This window comes from Triturus cristatus, chromosome 3_1, assembly GCF_964204655.1.
Source record: "Triturus cristatus chromosome 3_1, aTriCri1.1, whole genome shotgun sequence".
NCBI classification, from domain to species: domain Eukaryota; kingdom Metazoa; phylum Chordata; class Amphibia; order Caudata; family Salamandridae; genus Triturus; species Triturus cristatus.
The window spans coordinates 465,126,206-465,151,878 of NC_140583.1; the positions used below are offsets into that span (position 1 = coordinate 465,126,206).

The window sequence follows — 25,673 nt, forward strand, 5'->3', positions numbered from 1 at the left end:
GAAAATGATCGCTATGTACAGCTGCTTCTGTGATGGAACGATTTTTATTGCCTCAAGACCGCCTCAGCAAAGTTTTAATTTCTGGCTTGACAATATTTAGCATTAATCAGGATCAACATTCCAAGCTTCCACCGGTGTGCAGAGCAGCCAAACTCTGTCAACTTTGCATTTGTTGTTAATACAATTCAAAAGAGAAACAATATGTGTATGACAGTGCTCCGAATTGCAGCTCCTGCTTCAGTGGCCCCTGTTTCTAACTGTAACAAATGTACCCGATGAAGCACAGCCTTCGAGGCACTTGCTGCGACGCGAAAGCAAATTACAAATTTAAGCAAAGCACAGAAAAATAAGCTTTCAGCTCACAACTCACATTTGTTAATGAACTGGAGATTAATTGCAACAAATCTGTTCCAGCTGGTTCAATAATAGTGCCTATCATCAACTGGTCGTGAGCACCCTTGTGTGGTTTTTCTAAGGAGTTCTTCAATGTTAAAAATCCTTAAAATCCACTAATCGGATTATTACCATGCCTTTTCCACTCTCTACTTTCAAGCACCAGTCCATTACGGTTAGTGCCACGTTCTTGCTTTCTATTTCTTGTTTTAGAAGCATGTGAAAAAGGGGAGTGCATTGCAGCATAGTCCAGAAGCCCATCGGTGAAGGGGAGGACTTGAACTTTCCGTTCATTTCTAACCTCTTTAATGCTTCTGGTCAGGCGTTCAGATTTCCCCTACTGACTGGATGAAGAGCAAGGGACTCTCAAGGGTCCAATGAAGAGTCAGACCTTGTTTCTTTTTATAAAACCAGACTCAACAACTCTGACAAGAGAAACCCTTAAGCTGAAAACATATGGTACATGCAATGTTATTCTGCGATCACCACAAGCATTGCTACTATTCCTTACGGATTTTATATTCCTCAATTCAAAAATCAACCCATACTTCTCTTCCGCCTGATGGCAGTGTACCATCGGCGGTACTGTACTACATCACGCTGCAGAAAACCACAGAAAGCATAGTATGGCACTGTAGCAACAAGATACTGTAATGCACTATATTAGCTGCAGAACACACTAACTCTATCTGTCATCTATCTATCTGTCTAGTCTAATCTATTTGTCTGTTATCTCTCATATCTATCCTCCATCTGTTATCTATCGAACATCTATCTGTCTGGTATCTATCTATTGATCTGTTATCTTTCTGTCTATCTATCTATCTATCTATCTATCTATCTATCTATCTATCTATCTATCTATCTATCTATCTATCTATCTATCTATCTATCTATCTATCTATCTATCTAACATATATCCATCTGTTATCTATCTATCTATCTATCTATCTATCTATCTATCTATCTATCTATCTATCTATCTATCTATCTATCTATCTATCTATCTATCTATCTATCTATCTATCCATCTATCTATCTATCTATCAATCTAGCTATCTATCTGTCAAGATGATATGATACTACAGTAATATATATTTATTTCTTTATGATCTGTTATCTTTCTGTCTATCTATCTATCTATCTATCTATCTATCTATCTATCTATCTATCTATCTATCTATCTATCTATCTATCTATCTATCTATCTATCTATCTATCTATCTATCTATCTATCTATCTATCTATCTATCTATCTATCAATCTATCTATCTATCTAACGCGCTGATTGAAAGCGGCGCTCAGACAGACTTAATCCTCCTGAGGCGGAATAGCTGGGAGACGCTTCACATTTTAAAATAATTGTATACCTGTATTCACTTGTGTTGTGTTTCGTTTTTAAAAAGCACTTCACTCGCGTTGACCCAGCACCTCGCACAGCTGATTGGTAGCTGTCGCGGAGGGAGGGACGCCCACCCTACAGGCCACGCCCCCTTCGACTCCTCCTCTCCTCTATAGATATGTGCAACCATAGGACGCGCAGCGGACGAGCGCAGCGGGCGCGCCGATTGCGCGCCGAAGGCGCGCTTAAGGCAAGCTCGTCTGCGCTCGTCCGCGCCCGGCCGGGCCCAGGGGCCACGTCCTCTGGTTTCCCCAGAGGCGACAGACTGGTATACAGCCGAGACCTTTTATGCCAGCTACGGCCACCTATCTCTCCTAAATGCGCTATCCCATTACACCCTTTGGAGATTCCTCGACGCTGTAAGTACTGTAATTTACACCTATGCACTCCAACCACCAAACCATCAGGCGAGCTAAAGACCTACTCCATGCTTCTTCTAAACTGTAGGTCCCTCGTAAAACATTGTCTAGAGATCTCCCTATTACTAGAGGAATACTCCCCAGATGCTATGTTTCTGACTGAGACTTGGCTGAACCAAGACTCTCAGCCAGACCTTGCACAAGCTATCATCCCAGGGTACCAGATAGCACGCGCAGACCGACCTAAGGGCAGAGGTGGCGGCCTCGCAATTATATACAAAGAAAGCTTCATCTGTCGTCACTTATCGGAAGATATTGAGGACTGCGAAAACCTCTCTTTTGCCATCGAATTCTCTCCCAACGCCTGCTTCACTGGCATTCTCATCTACCGCCCTCCCGGTCCTATAGGACAATTTAATACTTCCTTGCTCTCTGTGACCTCTCAGTCGGTTGTCTCCCCGTCCAACTTCTCCCTACTTGGAGATTTTAATATTCACTTTGACAACTCACTAGACCTGTCGGCACAAGAGACCAAGTCAAGTCTGGCTGCATATCAACTCGAGCAACGAGTTCCATCTGCCACACATGAAAAAGGACATCTGCTGGATCCTATTTTCAGCAACTGTGACCAGCTTGAAGTGGGAAATATAACCAGACTCCCCTGGTCAGACCACTTCTTAATAGCCTTCAACTGGACCACAAGCAAACCACCCTCCTCCTCATTTACTATTAGGAAAACCCGTAACTGGTCCAAACTCCCTATTGACAACTGGGTACAAGCTCTAGGCACCATGAAACCCTCCCTTTCCCAAGACCCAATTGTTAATAACAAAAAATATGAAGAATGGATAACCACCTCGCTGGACCAGGTCCCCCCAGAATACGCACCCAAATCTAAGAGACATAGTAAAACAGCTCCCTGGTACACAGAAGAGCTCAGGAACCACAAACGTCTCTGCAAACAACAGGAGAGAAAGTGGCGCATCTCATACAACCCTGAAGTAAAGGCCACATACAGGGAAATGATCAGGAACTATAAACTGGCTATTAAATCCTCACAAGCTGCCTTCTACAACCTTAAAATAACCACGGCAAAATCTAAATCCAAAGAAATCTACTGCATAGTTAACTCCCTGATCAAACCCCCGCCCCCAGTCACAGATAACAACAACTCACCAACCAAATGCAATGATCTGGCGGAATTCTTCTTCCAAAAAATTAATAAAATCTATCTTTCCTTCCCCAATCCCCCCTCTGACTCCCCTGGCCAGAACCTGCACCTGACTTCTAACTCATCCAAGTGCCTAGAGTCTTTTCCCTTGATAACTTTGGAAACCGCACAGACACTGGCACAAAAAATAAAATCCGGCTCCCCGTGCGACCCTGCCCCCCCAGGCTCACTGAATCTTGCCAGTACTGCTATTCTCCCCACGCTCCTGGAGCTCACGAACTCCTCCATAATCAGTGGGATAGTCCCTCCAACATGGAAACATGCTATGGTGCGGGCCCTGCTGAAAAAGCCTTCTTTAGACCCAGCTAATCCTAGCAATTATCGTCCGATCTCATTACTCCCCTGGGCATCGAAAATTCTGGAGAAACATGTCAATACCACTCTGACAATGTTTTTTGAAGAAAACCATCTCCTCGACTCCTCCCAAACAGGTTTCCGTACCAAACATGGGACTGAGACGGCGTTACTGGCTGTGACTGAGGAGGTAAGACGGCTCCTGGATCGAGGAGGATCAGTGGCAGTGATCCTCCTCGATCTAAGTGCCGCATTTGACACGGTGCATCACAAGATCTTGCTAACTCGTCTTGCCAACTTAGGAGTGACCGGAGATGCCCTGACATGGTTCAATTCTTTTTTGTCCAACAGAACCTTTCAGGTCTTCGATGGCACATCACGCTCATCCATTCGTCCCTTGGGATGTGGAGTCCCCCAGGGCTCCTCCTTAAGCCCTACGCTCTTCAACGCTTACATGAGGCCACTGGCTGAGGTTGTCCGTCCGCACGGTGTAAAGATCATTTCCTATGCGGACGACACCCAGCTGGTGGTCTCCCTGGCAGAGAAGAGCGGCCTCCAGGCACCACCAGACCTAGCGGCTTGTCTGGAGGACGTAAAGAAGTGGATGATGAGCTCCTGCCTAAAGTTGAATGACGACAAAACTGAGCTGATGATCCTGGGCACAGCCTCCCCCGTCTCCATAGAGCCGAGCTGGCCATCAAGCATGGGAGTGGCTCCACCCCCCAGAGATAACATCAAAAGCTTAGGGGTCTGGCTCGACAAGTCTCTGAGCTTTAACACACAGGCCACTAAGATCTCAGCCACCTGTTTTGGCCTCCTCAGAGTGATCAAGAAAGTCCTTCCCCTCCTCTGCTTCGAGGCCAAACAGATAATTATACAGGGCCTTATCCAATCCCGCTTGGATTTCAATAACGCCCTATACCTGGGAGCCCCGGATTACACCCTACAGAAGCTCCAACGCACCCAAAACTGTGCTGCCAGAGCACTGTTGGGCATCCCCCGGAGGACCTCAGTGAGAACCAGCTTGAGGACCTTGCACTGGCTACCTATCAGGGACAGAGTAAGATTCAAATCGCTCTGCATTGCCCACCAGACTTTCTGGGAAACGGGCCCAGACATCAATCGACCCCTGATTTCTCCCTATAGGCCGAACAAATCCCTCCGCTCTTCTACAGCATTCCTGGCCGAGATCCCCAGAACTCGCAGAGTTAGAGCAGGAGGACGCTCCTTCTCGTATAACGTTTCCAAACTCTGGAACTCACTCCCTTTGCAGCTAAGAAACAACCCCAACCTGACCACTTTTCGTAAACAGCTAAAAACCCTGCTGTTTAATGCCTAGCTAGTAACCTCAAGAGGGCCCCATCTGTTCCAGCGCCTGGACGCCTCAGGGCAACTGTAGCGCTTTATAAGTCAAATTTTCATTTCATTTCATTTCATTCATTTCTATCTATCTATCTATCTATCTATCTATCTATCTATCTATCTATCTATCTATCTATCTATCTATCTATCTATCTATCTATCTATCTATCTATCTATCTATCTATCTATCTATCTATCTATCTATCTATCTATCTATCTATCTATCTACCTATCTATCTACCTATCTATCTATCAATCTAGCTATCTATCAATCTAGCTATCTATCTCTCAAGATGATATGATACTACAGTAATATATATTTATTTCTTTATTAATGTTCTTTCTTTTTTCTATCCTGCTACAGGGAGTACACATAAGCGGGAGACGTTCCAGAGAGCCCAATTCCAAGATAGAAAGGATGCTTGCTCGCTTCAGCAGGTTTTTCTTGTTTTATCCCATTCCCATTTTCCCCTGAGTGGTGCCTTTTCAGGATAGCTCTGCTAAATGCGCTTGAGAGGTATCACAAAGGGTACATTGGAGACATAGCTTCACACATCTCCCTTGCTGGGTAAAGATTCAGGTTAGTGATACTCCAATTGACTACCTGACATATCTGACAGATTGTCAAGCCCAAGTTTATAAACTGGCCTGGGCGATGGATACCAACACAATTCTCACTTCCTTGTTAGTGACAGTGACCACTCTACACTGTGAGGTCACTGCCTTTCGGACTGAGAATCAAGAGATAAGAAAAGAAATGGGATCGGTTAGAAGAGAAGTAGCAGGGATGAGTCTGAATGGTAAACCAAGAGGAGCAGTAGTCTTTACATTAAGGAGTGGACTCTGCCTCCTCCTATGCAGACCAATGGGCCCAGTTCAGAACCCACACAACATCCTCAAGAAGGAGGGAGGACACTCATATAACGCTTTCTCAAACCCGACAGGAACCATTGCAAGTTATACAGCCCCTGCAGATTCCCTTAGTACCACCAGAAAGATTTTTTTCGAATCCAAGAAAATTCTGGATTTTTCTGAACCAGTGTAGGCTTCATTTTCTTTGTAAACCAACGGTGTTCCATAACGAACAAGCTAAGACTGCCTTTATGATGTCGTAATTGGGAGGAAATGCAGCCAGTTGGTTTATTCCCCTAATAGTAAGAGATGACCCCCTACTATACAACTTTTCTGATTTCTGTACGGAGATGAGTAAACTATTTGACAGGAAGTCTCACCTTCTTTCTTTGGATAAGGAGCTGCTAACCTTAAGACAGGGATCACATAATGTACTGTCTTATATGACCTCTTTCAACTGTCTCTTAGTTAAAACAAACTGGCCTATGGAAAAATGGACTTCTCTCTTTTACCAAGGATTGTGCAATGAATTAAAGGATGTGCTGTCGCAAATAGTGCAATTGCCTCAGTCTTGCGATGAGTTAATTGAATTAATAGTACAATTAGATCACTGAATGCAAGACCGGAAAGGGGACAAGGCAAAAGTAGAACCCAGATACTTCCTACAGCGCCAGAAGACTACCACAGAGGAACACCCTCGTGGGAGTGACTGGGTGGAACCCATGCAGATCAAAGGCACACGGGGTCCTCTTAGTACGGAAGAATGTGAAAAACGCCATAAACTGAAACTTTGTTTATACTGTGGAAAGGGTGGTCATTTCATCAAGGAGTGTAAGGCTCAGACGAGGACCTATGATAGATCCCCTGTAAGAAAAGAACCAAGCTGTGGCTCACGGTTACAAACCGTCAGAAAGCTATGCAACCTGGAGAAGAAGGAGATCCCTTGTACAGGAACCGAGAAAATTGAGACCTCACCCAATATAGCGAATACCAATCAAAAGTCTGCAGCGCATCTCAACGTGTGTCCTACGCTGTGGTTACCCATACAGGTCAGCTGCGTGTTTCGGCCCTGTTGGATTCTGGGGCCACAGGTAACTTTATTAATAGAAAGTATGCTTTGAATTTAGGGATACCTTGCAATAAGAAGAGTACTCCAGAATCTGTGAAGGCGGTTGATGGTACTGCCTTGACTTCAGGACACACAAGCTTTGGTGATGCAGTTCAGAGATAAACACTTCGGAAAGATACAATTTGATCTGATAGATGCACCCCAGTTTTGTCTCATTCTAGGAATGTCTTGGTTGAACCTACACGATCCGGCGGTAAAATGGGCAGCCGGCTCTGTTACCTTTGATTCCTCATTCTGCATGGAACATTGTACACAAGAAAGAACAACACACTTATGATCCTGTGACTCCCTGGCTCGCTGTTTACTGTTTAGCAATGGGTAGCAACGAACCACTGCTGTGTTATGCCACTTCGATACCTCCTGTATACCATCAGTACCACGTTGTGTTTGATAAACAAAAGGTGAGTCAACTTCCTCCACATTGGAAATATGACTGCAGGATTGTCCTCGTGCAGGGTGCAGCCATACAATGTAACAGATTATATGCCTTGACGGAGACAGAAAACCATCATCTCTGTGAATTTCTTCATGAAAATGTAGCTACCGGATTAATTTGTTCATCCTTGTCTCCGGCTTCTTCGCCTCTTTTTTTAATATCCGAGAAGGAAGGAGGTTTAAGAACGTAAATAGACTTCAGAGCCACCAACAGGGTGACCATTAAGAACAGGTGCCCAATACCTCTTATTCCGGTGTTACTGGGTCAGCTCAAAGGGGCGAAGATCTCAATTTGTGAGGGGCATACCATTTGGTGAGGGTTAAGAAGGGAGATGAGTGGAAGACGGCGTTTAGTATGAAATTCCGATTATTCTAATATCGAGTGATGCAATTTGAGTCATGCAACGCACCAGCCGCCTTACAATACTTTATGGATAAGGTGCTATGAGGATTACTGGATGTGTTTTTCATTGTCTAAATAGATGATATACTCATCTACCCTCCCACCTTACAGGAACACGTGTCCCATGTTAAAGCGGTATTGGACCGTTTGATACAACATTCTTTATTTGATAAACCAGAGAAATGTTTGTTCCATGTACCTGAGATCGAGATCTTATGATATATCATCAACACGAAAGGCTTGAAGATGGATGATAAGACGGTCTTGGCTATAACTCAATGGAAATCTCCTAAGTGTGTAAAATCCCTGCAAAGCTTCTTAGGATTCGCCAACTTTTATAGAAGATTCATAAGGGATTTTTCCAAGATCGTTTAACCCATCACCAGCCTCTTAAAGAAGAATACTCTGTTTACGTGGAAGAAGGAGGCAGAAGAAGCCTTTCAGGAACTAAAAATGAGATTTACACAAGCCCCGATTCTACAACATCCTGATGTTACTTTAACCTCCATTGTGGAAAGGGATGCATCTCATTACGCATTAGAGGGAGTATTGTCTCAGAGACACCCGGAAACAGGACAGCTACACCTTGTGGCTTTTTTCACTCGCAAACTAACACCGTGTAAACTCAACTATAGTATAATGGATAAAGAAATACTCGCTATAAAGAGAGTTTGCGAAGAGTGGAGACATTACCTGTTTGGGGCACAATACACAGTAGATATTTACATTGATCACCGTAATCTGTCGTGGTCTCACTCCTCGACAGCTATGATGGTCTGTTTTTTTCCGATTATGACTTTGTAATCAAGTATTGACCAGGGCCACAGAACAGCAAAGCAGACGCCCTTTCCAGGCCCGATCTTTCCCCAGAACATAGTCCCGTTCGACCCATCAAATACCCCAGATCGATTCAGGAGACAGCCTTTGTTGACAACGAGATCGCCCTAACAGCTCCTGATAACTTCCTGGAAGAATTGAAAGGGCATGTTACCTCTAGTGATCAAGTCGCTTGGATCAGAGAAGAGCCCGAACATCGCAATGCAAAAGACGACTACTTATACCATGATCAGTCTTTGGATGTACCAGATAAAACTTTACAGCAACAAGTCTTGTCCTGGACTCACAACTCCACTTTGGGTGGACATATGGGAATACAGAAGACAATATTGGTGACAGAAAGACATTTCTGGTGGCAATCACTACACAAAGACGTGGAAGACATGTGCAGTTTGCATCCAAGGGGGCTTTTCATTCCACTATCCAAGCTTCCGACGTCAGCAGCCCTGGCTAAAATCTTTTTGCAACACATAGTATGGGCTCATGGTATACCGGCAGTGTTGATAACCAATAGAGGACCTCAATTCACCTCTCTGTTTTGATGTACCTTGTGCAAAACCATGAGGGTGGATGCCCGCCCATCCACCAGTTTTCATCCTCAGACAGATGGGAAGACTGAAAGATTAAATCAGACCTTGGAACAGTATCTACATTGTTTTTCTTTGGTACATACAGAAGAGTAGAGTACTTTATTTTGGATGGTGGAATTCACCTACAACGACACCGATCATTTGTCTTTAAGTTGTTCTCTTTTCTACTGTTGGTTTGGATTTCACCCGACTATGTTACCTTTCAAGCAACCAGCTCATTCGACATATCCCTTCATAAAGGAACAACATGCCTACTTCTGGGCTGTATTAGCAGATGCTAAGAACCATTTAACCAAGGTCATAGAGTCTGGGAAACAATTTGCAGACAGAAAATGCTCTTTAGAACCACCATATCAAGTAGGGGATAGGGTATGGTTAGCCACCAAACACATGCAGTTCAGAGGGACCAATAGGTTAAAACCTACGTTTATTAGGCCTTACGTCATTGAGAAAGTAGTGAATCCAGTAGCCATGAAGCTGGCCATTCCTGCCTCGTGGCGCATACATCCTGTATTCCATGTTTCCTTAATGCGTCCCTGTCTAGATAACACTAGATTAATGCTCAAAACCCCACCAATAGATATTGAAGGTGAGGAAGAATATGAAGTGAAAAAGATTTTAGATTCCAAACAGATGAGGGGACATATCTATTATCTGGTAGACTGGAAGGAGTACGGGCCTGAGGATAGATCATTGGAAACAATAAATAACCTTCACTGTCCTGTTCTTTTGTTGTGCTTTCATGAGCAGAATCCCTCAAAACCTGGTAGACCGCTGAGGCATCAGTCAATACGTGTAGGGTTCTGTCATGGTAGTATGCACAATATAGGACATTCTCCTTTACACCTCCCTCTTGCTTACATTTGTGTGACTGGTGAAAGAATGTTGAAACTCCATGGCCTGACCAGATCTTGCTGGAACCTGCTAGCCCCTTCTAGAAGCAAGGCATCAGAATCTAAGTCCAGGGTCTCTGACCGCACATGGAGGGGAGCATTTTTGGAATTGGGACTGATCTTCTGTCAGATGGACTGCTGAGCTGTACAAAGGACTCATCTGGACTGCTCTTCTGTTGTTGTTCTGCTACTTGCTAGGTGGCCTAAAGAACTCACTGGATTACGTTTCTGCCTGTTGGCCTGTTGCTAGCTGCTCCCTGATGTTGGTCCCACAAATTGCACATTCTCAGGGGATTGCTCTGTTGCCAGGAGAGCCCGTCATAGTGATAACCTATCCAATAGGTTGGCCGGTTGTCTTGCTATCTTTCCCTGTGCCCAAGAGACTCTCATTATCATAGTGCAGAGTGAGCATTTAATGTTAACTTGTGCAAGCAATCAGTGGATTTGGAGCGCTCTGCTATTTCCTTATGAACAGAGCCTGGTAAGGGCTGTGTGACTGCAAACTGGGTGGTGCCCCTGAGTGTGTTTACCTACTGCCTGGCCTCCTCTGTACCCGAGTGCCCCCGTGGCACAGCAGGAGAGGATTAGGCCAAAAGGACAGCAGCGTCCAGAGTCCAAATCAGCGCTGTGCACACGATCGCCGCTTGGGAAGGCTATTGCTTCTACCCGACAACATGTGGAGTGCTTTCCGGTGACAGTGCTTGTAAAGTGCATCATCGTGGGTAAAGGGTTGCCGTCATACCTCCACTGCTCAGGAGAAGGCCAGGCAGGATCAGCTGCTGGGACGGCACACTGGCGGTCTCACCTGCACTGCTGTTGTGGGACAGTGATAAGCCACGGTCCCAGAGAAGGAGACCGTAACCCAGGAAGCCCGTCTCACACACGCTGTCCCATGATGCTCCACGATGCCAGCTACTGTGTACAAGAGAGCCGAAAGGTCTCACTATCTCCTATGGGGATTTGGTTGTGAGGGCTAAGCCTCACATACACCTCTGGCAGTGCAAAACGGGGTGAAAAGCGCTCCTTGCACCCTGAGATCGTCAAGGGAAGCATGTGAGCAGCCTGTCCAGCCCTGGAGGATTGTGTTTCTGTTCCTGTTTGTTCATATCTCCAGCAGGACTGTTCTCCTGATGATAGAAGCACTGTGGCTCCAAGAACTCCCATACTTCACAAGTGTTGCAGATCGCATTGTAGAATATGGGGAAAGTACCGCGTGACGACTAATAGGAGCGCAGGGCTCCTGTACCCCCATGTACCTTTGATCCTAGTACAGTGCCCGGTGGGCATGTAGAATAATGGGGAAAGTATCCCCTTAGGAACCTCGTGTTTATGGTGATATGGGAGGACTTATATAGTGACTCTCATTCTTTACTGCTCTATGCCCTGAGGCCATTACGTACGTTGTGTGCCTAGTCTCTAGTGGTTTAATTTCATACCCTAAATATCCACTGTAAAGGTGTTGTTTGTCACTGATGATTATTTTATTGATCAGGAAAACAAGTACTATCTTTTAGTAATTGCATAAAATGCACAGTATTTGGTGATCTATCTGTTTCTTTTCATGACCTGCTGCATTCCTTGCTCCAATGATAGGATGTTCAGTGATGGTACTTATATACAATATGCAACATATAAGCCTTTACCTTATTGCACTAACGGTGGTTGTATGACAATTGCCTAGTTGACAAAGTGATTTTATGATCTATTTGACGCCATGACAAGTGCCTAATGGCACAGTATGTATGTAATTGTAGTCTAAAGTGTTTTATGTACAATACAGAGGGTATTTTTGTATAACCTTGTGTGGAGTCTCTTTTTGTGGTGTGCCTAGTGTGTCACTGGTGTGTGTGTTGAGCAAACACTTTAGACTTGCCTCTATGGATAAGCCTGACTACTCTCTGCCAGGCTACCAGGGGTGAGCACAGGTTATCTTTCGTGTGTTACTTACTAGCCCTGACTAGAGTGGTGGATTGTGTCTGACTTAGGCCTAGATCCTTGCCAGCCAGAAACCCCATTTCTACTACTGTCCATCTCCCATGTTACAGTTTTCAGAGTCACAAACTGTATGTACCTTGCACATCCCCGCCATTGCAGGAATCAGAGTCACAACACGTTCTGCTTGTCCATAAAGTGGCCAATGAAGCTCTGAAGGAGAACTCTCTTCCGCAGGCTGCTTTTGCAGAAGGATCCAGACAGTCCTTGAACGCAGTTAGAATAAAATCACTCCCTGTTGGAAAATGCAAATTTTGATTTAACAAAAAACAGATCCAAGCATAAGTTCCAGCGTGGACATGGTTAATTTGAAAGAGTCCGGTGAAACAGGTAGAGCCACTACTTGTTCGTCATTAAGGCTGAGCAAGAGTTCACAATTTACATCTGTGTTTTTCCTCACATGACAATTTTAATTAGGCAATACATATTTCTGAAAATTGTATAAATTGGGTGTCACACTTTCCTCCTCCCACAATGCTGCTTAATCCATGGCATTCTACTGCTGACTTTTATGTCATGACTTTTTATATCTATTTCTACAATTCTGCCCTACCTTAGCTTGTTTTCATCCATAGATTGGTTGCAAATTATGACTTTGAAATCAGGCAAGAAAGAGAAGTGGGTAGGAAGATTGAGGAATTTAGACCAGACAGCACATAGCCAATGAGAAGTTACTTCCATGTGGACACAAGGGAGAGGCATTCTGTAAATCATTGGGGTCACTTGTTACAGATATGTGGCATGTTCCACTCACCCAGTGTGCTGTTCTCTAGGCCTGTGACACAGTAAGTGACATCAGGAGGGCACTGTGTCAAGATACCGGAGCAGCTGCTGGTGTGAAGAGCGAAACACTGCTTGCATAATAGGCAATCTGAAAGAAAGAGAAATTCAATCAAGAGTTCTGTATATTATGATGTTTTTTATTTTAAAAAAGTAATGCAGGTGTAAAAAATGTGCCTGGGTGCCTGGAGTGGGGATCTTTCACTCACAGTTGAAATGTTTTGGGGATAAGGACAATGCGCCAATGACTAGCGATGAGAGGATAGGATTGAATATAGCAGAGAGTTCAAATCTTTGGGGCGTAGAAGAGTGATTGAGCGTAAACCCCAAACAACACATGAGGAAGAGAGGAAGACTAGAGACAAGCAAAACATGAACTAGAATGAGTCAGACAGACACTGAGACATGAGTAAGTAGAGGCAGATAGCATGAGACACAGATAAATACACAACGTTAAAGACAGACAGACTTAGACACAAGTAAAGACCGAAGGGTAGAATTACTAACATTTGACTCTACAAAGAGCAGCAACCAAAATCGATGTGCTGCTTTATGTCAAAGGGATAGAGCAGAACCGAGCCATATCTACTAAGATATGATTTGGAGTGGGTGGAGTACACAGAGTTTCAGCCTGGAATTGGGCAGAGAAACTTAACCTCTGCAAGGTTTCCTCAGAGTTCAGCGAGTAAGCAGAATTTGGCACATCGCACTGCTTGCACTGATTTTTAGAACCAGAAGCTTATTCAGCACTTCGTGAATGACACCACACTAGAGAACCAGAGGGTGCCCCTTCTTCCTGCTGTTCAAGTAAATTTGCTACTCGAAGGCAGCTTTCTCAACACCAATGGTTGCAACCTGCAGAGACTGCCAACATTAAGAAAACCCCGCCAGGTGGTATTCTAGCCTCTGAAAATCACGCTAAGGGAAGCAAAGTCTGACTCACACTCTGCATCTTAAAATTGGCAAAACACGTGAGAAAATAAACTGTGCCACACAGCGGTTGGCAGAATTTTGCCAGAAGTCTGAATCAAAAGTGTAACGCAGAGATACCAAAACTCTGCGGGCGGAGATAATTCTTGCCCACCCTTAGATATAATCTATCACCCACCCACTTTAGTACATTGGGCTGCCTAGTGCCATGCATGCACAATTTCACCATAGTACAAATGTATCACCATGATGTTTAGTATAGGCTTTGCACTGAAAGGCTTCCTTTCCAGTGCAGAACAATGTGCTCAGACAAATTGTCCACATCTGTATGAGTGCTTTACTGTGAAGCATACATGCAATTTTGAAAAGGTTATAAATGTACGCCTACCTTGAGGAGGTGTACTTTTTGGCACAGAGCCATGTTTACCTTTTTTTTTTTTTAAATAGACTGCTTGCATGGTGACCCATTATGGCCCCCCTCGATGCGAAGAAGCAGTACATAGGGCTACTTTCCAGCACAAAGTGTATCTATATGTGACAGTAACACAACTCTGGTGCTAAGTATTTGTCCATCTGGGCAATGAAGAGGTAGTTATAGACAGACAGATTGAGACATACATTATGATAGACAGAAAGACAGAGACAGATGAACATACAAATCAACATTTCCAGCAGCTAGTCGAGCAAGGGAAGGTTACATGCATTGTAGTGATAAGTCTGGCAAGGTTAAATGGCTGTTGTATGTTAAGAGTATTGTAGTAAAATAACTTGAGTAGACAGGAAGAACGTTGAGTTGAGTTTAATGTAAATTAGCTACACAGCAGAGACAGAAAAATAGATGTCCAACATGAAGATCCCAACTGCTCTCTCTGCCCGTTCAAAACATAGAACCCAGTGACACTGCATCCAGGCAACCATCTACATTCCACACGACAGAGCCTGAAATGCAGTACCATTTACTGAGCACAGTGTAAAACATTTAAAACACAAGAACTATTGAGAATATAACATATCCTTCCTTCTTAATAAAATAAAAATAAACAACAGAAGCAAAAGAACATGAACATATAGATCATATGTATATTATTCAAAGTTCAGAATTGATATCTTTTAGGAATCATTTTCGATCTAGTGCTCCTCCTAACAGGAACTTGGAGACCAACAGTTTTGGAAGGTCAAGGCACATTTGAAGAACATGGAGCAACATTTTTGACCTTAACAATTTTTCCAACATTCCACCAGTTGCCACCCTCATTGAACGAAAAAAATGTCTTCTCCTTCACTCCCTTGGTTTCGAAGGCAGGTCCATTTTTAAACATCTCCCTGAAGTTGTACATCTTCCTGGGGAGGATATAGATGATTACCAAGACACTATTACAAAACTTAAAACAAGATTTCACAAACAACCAAGTTTGATGGTTTTGCGACACAAAGTTTTTAAGAGACAGCAAAATGACTATGAAGATGTGGATGCTTATATCTCAACTCTACGAAAGTTAGAATTGCTAAGAGCATTGAGACTTCCCAAGTGTCTTTGAAAGAGTTAGAAGAAAAGCATGCAGATCCTATCAATGTTGTTTTAACCAACTCTAAACCCAAACAAAACGAATTTCAGAAGTCCTCTAGTAAAAACCCTACAATCAAAAACTCTAGTTCAGGGAAAAGTACATCTGAGGTTCAAAATTTTAAACAAATGTGTAACAGGTGTGGTAATTTTCCTCATCAAAAGGGTGCTAAATGTCCAGGTACCAATGTGGTTTGTAGATACTGCAAAAAATAGGACATTTTGCTAAGGTGTGTTTAAAAAAAAAAATCAACGACCAAAATAAATCTGTTGCCTGTGTTTTGAAGTCTGATTATGAATCTGACCCTGAAATTGTTTCTGTTGTTACTGAGATTATTGATCATGTTTCTAATGTCAAAGACCTCATTGAGTTTATTGATCCTATTGTGGAGATTTTTATAGGAAATAAACCACTCAATCTGCCTGCAGATTCCGGAGCAAGAATTACTATGTTAACTAAAGAGTTGTTTTTGGAAACATGGGAAAATAGATCTCTTCAACCTCCTGATTGCTCACCAGTATCTTATGAGGGTCGCAAAATTGATCTTCTGGGATACTCTGAAGATTAACTTATTTTTAAAGATAGGAGAATCACAGGGAAAATGTATGTTTCCGTAAAAGGGTTGAACATCCTGGGATGGTATCACCAATGCTTGTTTGGCATGATCCTCAAACCTGGTTGTGCTGAACAAGTGCTTGTGATTTCCGAGGGACAGGAAATTGTCAAGTGGGAAGATCAGTTTCCATCATTTTTTTCTGGTGAGCTTGGGACCATTGTGTGTCTTTTGCATTCGTAGTTTTAAGCATAGAATCATTGTCAAAGATGGATCCTCACCAGTTAAACGCAAATCAAAAGGGTGTACCTTTCAGCGTTCGAGATGATCTTGAAACTGAACTAAAGTCACTGTGCGATCAAGGGATAATTGAGCCAACGGAATCTTCCTTGTGGCTTTCGCCCTTAGTCGTAAACGCGAAATAAATGTGGGAAGTTGCGTGTCTGCGTGGACTTGAGGTCTCTAATATAAAGAAATTTGGATAGACTCCCACCCACTACCCAAAATCTGTGATCTATTTTCAGGTGTCAGAGGGTCTCGATACTTTTCAAAACTGAACCTAGTCAGTGCATATCATCAGATTGAGCTAGAGTCAGAATCTCGTCACCTTACTGCATTTATATCTCCTCTAGGTACATTTCAATATAAACGGATGCCGTTCGGACTTGCTTCGGCAGCTTCCGTTTTCCAACGGGTCATGCAGAACATGTCAGGTGGAATTGATGACGTTCTTGTATTTCAATACGATGTTCTGATACACACCAAAGACATTGCTTCACATAACTCCCGTCTAAGGAAGGTTTCAGAGATTTTCAAAGAACGTGGTGTGGTAGTTAAGTCTGAGAAGTGCAAGTTTCTCTGCGATGAGATTGAATATTAAGGTCACCACATTTCCGGGGATGGCATTAGACCTAGACAAGGGTTGATGGATACTCTTATGTGTGCCCCTGCTCCTGTAGACAAAACTGGAGTAAAGTCTTTACTTGGTTTACTAGAATATTATTCTAAGTTTATTCCAAACTACGCGTCTACAGTACGTCCTATTAGTTCACTGCTCAGGAAAGGTGTTATGTTTTGTTGGTCAGATGATTGTGCTTCTGCTCTGAATCTTGTTAAAAAATATGTTGCCAACAGTGATGCTCTTAAGCCGTTTGATCCCGCTTTACCTACCTGTATTACTGTTGATGCAAGTCAAGTATGACTGGGTGGTGTTTTGACCCAAGATTCACCGTGTGATGAAAATACTATTGCCTTTGCACCTAGAGTCCTGAGAAATGGGGAACTTCAGTACTCTGTAATAGAAAAGGAGTTACTTTCTTGTTTATCGGCTATTGAAAAGTTCCGTCCTTATGTCTGGGGAAAACGTTTTTTGTTAAGGCCTGATCATAAACCACTTGTAAATATACTTGGTGGGGGAACCAGTAAATGCTGTTCTCCGAGAATTGTCAGGATGGTCTCTCGTCTGATGCAGTACCAGTTTGATGTTGTTCATGTGTCTGGTGGCTGAAATATCAGAGACGATTATTTTTCTAGGTTTCCCATGTGCGATAATGTGAGAGAGTCACATGTTGCGGACTGTAGTGAAGAAGATTCAGATGACTGTTTCATTGCGACAATTGATTTACCTGAGCGTAGCCTTGGGACTGAAGAGAGTTGGATGGAGGCACTGTCTAAGGATGAAGTTTTGCAACAAGTGTGTGAGTATGTGAGGACTGGGTGGCCCAGAGAACGTGTTTTGCCACATTACTTGCAACCTTTTTGGAAGGTTGAATCAGAGATTTCAATTGAAGGGAGTGTTATGTTATGTTATGTTATGCACTTTTGTATTGCGCACAGCTGCCCCAGCTAAGGGGCGTCCTGGCGCATGGCAGGCAATGTGCAACAGATAGCAGAGACACAACACAGATAAAAGATCTATTTAAAAAGAAACGTTTTCAGAGCTTTGCGAAAGGCCAAGAGGTCAGTCAGTAGCCGCAAGTCCACTGGGAGGGAATTCCAGAGTTCAGCCGCCCTCACCCGAAAAGAGCGACCACCAGCCCGACACAACCTGTATCGGGGGACCACCGCGAGCGCTTGGCTTCCCGATCTCAAAGCGCGGGAAGGAACATACCACGACAGGAGGTCAGCAAGAATTGGCGGACCTACTCCCCTCAAGATCTTAAACGCCAAGCACAACACCTTGAACTGGATGCGTGATTTAATGGGGAGCCAATGCAAGGATCTCAAAACACCTGAGACAGAGCTCCTTCGGGGTAAGCCTACAATGGCTCTAGCCGCGGCATTCTGCACTCGTTGAAGGCGGGTAGTCTCCGCCACGTTGGTCCCTACCAAAAGCGAGCTGGCATAGTCCAGGCGAGATAATACCGTGGCCTGGACTATCAGCTGCCTGGTTCCACGGTCAAAGAACTTAAGAATGGGCCTCAGCGACCGCAAGATGCCAAGACAGCCGGCCGCGATTTTCTTCGAGTGGCCCTCGTAACTGAGAGCGGGATCCATCCACACTCCCAGATTCCTAAGTTCAGTGACCGGGAGAGGGACCGGCCCCAGTTCAATGGGCCACCACTTGTCCCCCCAGTGTTTTAGTACGTGCCGACAAATTCATTCCTCCACAGAGCCTTAGAAGAAATATCATGGTTAAGGCACATGAGGGTCATTTAGGTTCAATGCTTACTAAGCATAGAGTTCATGATTGTTTTGGTGGCCCTCCACGGACAGTGATGTTTGTGATGTGGTTGATGTGTGCTCAATTTGCAGGTCTGCTGACAAGGGGTTGAAAGTTACAACTCCATCTCTTCATCCCATTGAATGTCTTTCTCTGCCTTGCTCCAAGTTGGGGTTGAACATTGTTGGGCCTTTAAAAGTGTTACCACGAGGTTCTCGCTTTACCATGGTGTTGATAGACTACACATCTAAATGGCCTGAGTTGAAGTTTGTAAAAGATGTTTCCTCTGCCAGTGTTATCGTTTTCTTAAAGGATGTTTTTATGCAGGAAGGTTTTTCTGAAATATTAGTGACTGATAATGGTACACAGTTTACCATGTCTGTTTTTGAATCGTTCTTGCAGTCATGCAACATCAAACATGTTAAAAGTTTTTTGTATCATCCCCAATCTAATGGGCTTGTAGAACGTACGAATAGGGTTGTGGGAGACTGCATTAGATGGGCAAAGTCTTCTAGCTGCGATGTTGTCAATTCCATAAACAGCATGCTTTGGTTCTATAGGAACACTACACATTCCACAACTAAAATTTCTCTGTTTGAATTGTTGAGAGTGAGAAAAGCAAACACTAGTTTCAAACCAGTGTGGATGAATAAGTGGATCAAGTCTGTTCATGATGTTAACAGTCTCATGAAGGTAGTAAAGGAAAATGTGTTAGGTTCTCAACTGAAACAAAAGTCTTGGTTTGACAAGGAGTCGGCAAAAATAGTACCCGTATCTGTGGGGGATTTTGTCCATGTTAAATCTTCCATTCATGTTAAGAAGGGTGAGAGTAAGTTTGGTCCACCTATTTTGGTCACCCGGGTGGGAAGAAATGCTGTTTACTTTAAATCCCCTTTTAGTGAGTGAATCACTGTTGGGATCCACTAGAGAAATTCAACTTTATTCCAGGTTCACTAAAAAAAAAAAACTTGAAATCGAGGAGAGACGTCTCTCCGCTGTGAGGTCTGACAAACAGGCAGCTGTATGCGCTTGCGCCGGGAAGTAGGCCGCAAATGAAGTGAAGGCCCAACTCTTGGCTTGCGCGGCACCAGGAAGCTTGCCGAAACCACGGAACACACAATTCGCAACTCGATGCGGAATACGTGACTGGAAAGCACAGCACTGAAGAAGTAAGTCCCGTTAAGCTTATTTTCCTAGACAGGGGCTCACAATAAGAAATCTTCTTAAATAGGAAATAGTGGTAAAGACAATGTGTCGCTGTAATAATGTGCCAGTAAAGGTATTAATAGGAACAGTCTTACCGCTTACTTGAACATGAAGTCTTGAAAGGGCTTTAAAAGGTGAACGTTTGATGTGCACGCTGAGTTCAATGAAGAGCTGTGTAGCCAAAATCATCGCCAAATCAATTGTAGTAAAATAACTTGAGTAGACAGGAAGAACGTTGAGTTGAGTTTAATGTAAATTTGCTACACAGCAGGGACAGCAAAATAGATGTCCAACAGCAAGATCCCAACTGCTCTCTCTGCCCGTTCAAAACATAGAACCCAGTGACACTGCATCTAGGCAACCATCCTCATTCCACAAGACAGAGCCTGGAATGCAGTACCATTTACTGAGCACAGTGTAAAACATTTAAAACACAAGAACTATTGAGAATGTAACAAGTATGTTATCTCAGATAGGGCTGGGTGACGTTTGGTCTTCTACTCCCATCTCCAAGCATTGTTCAAAGTTTACACATAAGAAAGCGTTTCAGGACTTCAAAAACATTGAGAAGCTCAGGAATGTGTCTATAGGATCCCTCACAGCTCACTTTTTAGACTTTTCGTGTCTTGTGAGATTTCAGTTTTTTTAGACTGGGTATCACTGTCAGAGACTATGAAGATTTATCTGAAGATCCGATACGGCACTCAACCGCTATTGGTGCTCCAACCAAACTGGAATTTCCGGTGATGCTTGACTCTGTATGTCCCACATGTTTGCAGCCTGAGGAATCCTTGTCTCACTTCCTATTTCTTGTCCCTTTTATGTTCACCCTAAAAAGAGATGGATTATCCCTTTCTGTAAACAGTTGGGATGTAGACAGCATCCAGGATGCCTTGCAACTATTGCGCACAGAATCTAATCCGGCGATTATATATGCAGTATCCAAATATCTTCAATGGAGCTAGCACTTGCATCTTAGGCCTCTTCGTATTTTTACATTTTGGTGTCTCTTCAGATTTTATATGGCCTTTTTATAACTATTTATTAATATTTTGTACTATTGTACATATTGCTTCATATCACAACTGTTAGGTTTACTTATTTTAGCCCAAATTAAATGTGATTTTTAGATATATCTTTTATTGTTTTTAATTGCTAATATGTAGCAAGCTTTGTTGTGTGAGTTTTCGCATGTTCTTTTAAGGTAATTTTTTTTGTAGTACCTTTATGTGTTCTTGTACACTTATGGTTGAAATATTTACTGAATAAAAGTATTTAAGAAAGAGAGAAGAAAGAAAAGGGTTACTCTAACCTTCTGGCAAATGATAGCACTGTCTTAACAAAGAACAGTTTATAAACAGAAATTCAAAAATGCTTCCATTAGTAACTGTTTAGCCAAAATATACAAGTGGGAGGCAAAATATAAGATCAGGAAAATCAATAACAAATCTTCCCAGACCCCACATGCAAGAGTCATTAGTTCCCAGCCAATTAAATACGACTATCATATGTACGTACCTTCATTCAAATTAAATCACATGGAAAATGTCTAATGGCTGTACTGTGAACAGAACAGAAACAAAGCTGATCCCTCCAAGAAAGGCAGTGGCTAATGAGTGCAGATTCATTCCCACAGCTATCTAAAGCTGAGCAAACTTTTAATTGATAATCAAACTAACCAAAGGGCAAAGAAGGCTGGTCCAAAGCCTGTTTTGTCAATCAATATCAATAGAAAGCCTTATTGGATTCTTACAGAAAAAATCATAAAAGCAAACATACAGAATTTCACGTTTGTCATACCTGAAAAATATAAAACCAACGTTATTTATAAATTTCCCTACATGAAACAAGTTGCATTTAAAACAGCACAAAGCTTTTCAGTGACTTCATACCGTAATAAACTTTCTACATTTAATTACACTCTTTAAAAAGGATGCAATTGGTGTGATTAAACATTAATTCTCTAGAAATTGCAAGAGTAAAAATGCTGGGTGACCTCGTCTCAAGCACAGCACCCTTAAAATTGGCAACTTCCATACTTTCCTTTGTAATACATAACATTTACATAATAAAGTTACATACATTGTCAACTGCAGATAATTGTTGTCGCCTGGGCAGCCACACATTGTTTTAGACCAATCATTTACTACTGGGAAACTAACTAACTAATGGAATATCCTGAGTCTAAAGCAAGTCAATACCAGCCTTTCATACGCGCTCAATGTGAATTTTAGATATGGCTGCATACCATATGTGGTAAGCACCATTTCTTTGGACTGTACTGATGGTTTCAATGCCTCAGCTGCAAATGTATTTATCACCAGGTGCGTCAAGCAATTCACTTTAAAATCTTTTCTGCTAATGGGGGATTATTGAGGCAGGATCATCAAAATATTCACGATGACCAAGATCATTCATGAAATTCTTTATATATATTAACCATGGGATGCCCAGTGCCTTTTCTAACTTAAGGCTATCTTTTATGATATTGTGATTAAGAAAATTATTTGTGGACGTCCATATCTTGTGCCACAGTAGTACCGGTTGAATTTGTATTAGGTCTGTTATATAGGGTAGCCCTAATTCAGAGTGGCAAATGTATGTTGAGGAGCTGCCCGGGAGCGCCAGAACAAACTTTAAAAAGGCGTTCTCAACCACCTGTAGGGGCTTAGGATCACAATATCCCCACACGCCTGCTTCGTACACAGCTGCAGTGAAGCATTTGGCTTTGTAAATGTGCAGAAGCTCCTCCGGGGGTCCTCTGCCCAATTTCTTTTCAAAATGTGCCATTGCAGCCGTGGTGTTAATAAATAATAGCTTCCTTGCTTTAACTGCCTGCGACCACGTCCTATTGTGGTCAAATAAAATGCCCAAGTGAGGCAACATCTTGGTCGACTCTACCTTTTTATTATTAATAAATATATCCATGCATTTTGAGCTGCCTTTCCCTCACTTGATAATGAAGGTTTTTGAAATATTAACTTTAAGGGCCAAATTTCCCATGAATGCATTGTAATTTGTCAGCACCCTCTGGAGTCCTAGTTGCGCACGACCCATCAGAACTGCGTTGTCAGCGTATAAAAGGGCGGGTATAGGATGTTTATCTATTTGAGGCAGGTCCTGGACCGCTCCACCTAGGCCTGACTCAGACCATTTGGGTAAAAATGGGGAGGTCTTAGATGGTATATCTAGTAGCAAGGGTGGTAAGGCGCCCGGCCCAGATGGGGTTCCGATAGATCTTTATAAGAACAATATGGATTTATGGTCACCCCTTTTAACTAGAGTATTTAATGTTGCTTCTGAAACAGTATTCCCAGCATCATGGGGACAGTCAATAATAATCTCAATTTATAAGAAGGGAGTAAAGACTGATGCCCGTAACTATCGTCCAATCTCATTGTTGGACTCTTCTATAAAGATTTTGAGTAGGGTCTTGCTTTCTAGACTAGAAGATTGGGCTACAGAAAAGACGATCCTCTCACAAGCCCAATATGGGTTTAGGAAAGGACTGGGAACATTAGAGCAGTGCGTAAATTTAGATCTTCTGATCGGGAAGTATACACTGGCAAAGGAGGGCAACCTATACCTATGCTTTGCCGACCTGAGTAGCGCTTTTGATTTAGTTGACCATTTGATTTTATGGCCCCTTTTGCTAGAAATGGGTGCCCCAAAAGATATAGTGTACTTTCTAGCAAGATTATATGAAGTATTACCTAGTAAGGTGCGGTATGGATATTCAGGCGAGTATACCCCCCCCTTTAAAATCAAGAGAGGTATCCGCCAGGGGTGTGTGCTGGCTCCATTACTGTTTTCTTTATTTATTAATAATGTTGATGCCGCCCTGAAAACATTTGAAGCTGATGCACCAAGGATTGAAGGAAACTCTATCCCAGTCCTTTTATACGCTGACGACGCGGTCCTATTATCCCGGACCCCTATTGGGCTCCAGCGTCTTATCGACAATTTTATTATATTTATTACTAAAAGAAAGCTTTTAATTAATAAATCAAAAACGTTTGTCATGGCTTGCAGCGAAAACCCAATAACAGTTAGACGATTTTACATAGAGGACTTTAAAGTATTAACTGTAAAATCATTTTGTTATTTGGGTATTACATTCGCTGGAAATGGGTCATGGGCACAGGAACAGGGGAATACCCGCTCTAAGATGGAGAGAAATATAAACGGCATTTTTAGATTTACTGCTAAATTGGTCCGTCGCCGTATAAAAGATATGATGGCAATTTATGAGGCAAGATGTGTTTCTGACGCCCTTTATGGAGCTGGCGTTTGGGGACACACCCAAGCGACTTCTCTTTTACAAGCCGAAAATGCCTTTTTAAAACTGTGTGCCCCCCCCCCCCTCTGCCTCTACGGAACTTATTCAACGGGAAGTGGGCACTGCTTATATATCAGATATTGTCTCATTACGACCCCTCCTATTATGGAAATCAATTTGGTCAAAGGAAGAGACAAGGTTCAGCCAATCTATTATACGGGACTGCGTTAAAATGGAGAATTGTTTAAAAATACCATGGCTTAAATACATCTCGCACTGGTACAAAACTCTATTCAATTATGATATACGGCTGGACCCCGGGTGTATAGCCTCTGTTACTAAAAATGAGATAAAATCAACCTTCCTTTCACAGCAATTGAAGGCCCGATTTAGTGTACTCAATAAGCAAACTACCTTTATGCTCTACCAGCAACTGGAAGTTAAAGAAGGTTTCCAATCTTACTTGTCAGTCGTGACTAGAGCATCGCACCGATATGTGCTGACACGTTTAAGATTGGGTACATTACATCACTTTGTTCATTTTCCAGTTATGAAACAGAGCACTGTTCAACGATGCCCATGTGATGGTATATCCCACCAAAGCTGCTGCCATTTTTTATTAATTTGCAATTTTTACCTTAATTTTAGAAAGTTTTATTTGAAACCTTTTTTCTTATTTTATAACATTAGGTCGGTTAAAAATTAGAAGATCCAGGATTGTGTTTTTATTTAGCTACTTTTATCCTGAAATCCATTGGTATTAGGAAATCTATGTCCACTTATTTTTGATACTGAGTCTACCTGGATTTCCATATGTACTGTATTATTCCATTTGCACTTTTGTCCTTGTTCAGTTACATCTTCTACAAAACCTACCAGTATTAGGCAATTTTTGCCTATTGCTTTTGTTTGCCAGTGTATAAGGATATTTATTTGTACTGTAATAATGCACTTGCACTTTAAGTATTGGGACTATTATATGACTATGAATCCCCATGTATTTATATCAAGGATAGTTCTGTTTGTATATGTTGACTGTTATTATGTCTGTGCTTATATGGTTGATGTATATCAACCGAATAAAAGCTATTTGAATTGAATTGGGTAAAGAGTAAATAAGTGTGGCGCCAGGACACAGCCCTGTCTAACCCCCTCTCCTTGCTTAACGACGTTGTGCATTCACCCTTGGCCCCATTACGGACCCTAGCTTTTGGTTTACTTTAAAGTTGTCACAGGAAATGTATTAGTGGGGCTTCCACTCCCAGTTCAGATAGTATATTCCATGATTTAACATGGATTACACTGCCAAAGGCTGCAGTAAGGTCTAAAAAGGTTAGGAATAGTTTTCCCTGTTTAGCTCTTGAGTACTTCCCCATTAAAATATTAAGGTTTAACCCTTTCTCAATCGTGCCAAGACCCTGTCAAAATCCGAACTGTAATTCGGATAGTAGGTTATTTTCTTCAATCTAGTCCTGGAGTCGATTCAGCACTATATGACCTCCAACCTTCACCAAGGAATCTAGCGA

The 25,673-nt window shown here is 42.6% G+C and overlaps 1 protein-coding gene across 1 annotated transcript in view; it reads right to left on the minus strand.

Annotated features, from left to right (window-relative positions):
• LOC146860416 (phospholipase A2 inhibitor and Ly6/PLAUR domain-containing protein-like) overlaps positions 1-25,673 on the minus strand; it is a 73,306-nt gene that overhangs the window by 12,234 nt on the left and 35,399 nt on the right. The window contains exons 2-3 of the mRNA XM_085646343.1: positions 12,927-13,043; positions 12,252-12,407 (exon numbers count right to left, since the gene is read on the minus strand). Coding sequence (XP_085502469.1) covers positions 12,252-12,407; positions 12,927-13,043 — 273 coding nt within the window. The remainder of the gene's footprint in view (positions 1-12,251; positions 12,408-12,926; positions 13,044-25,673) is intronic.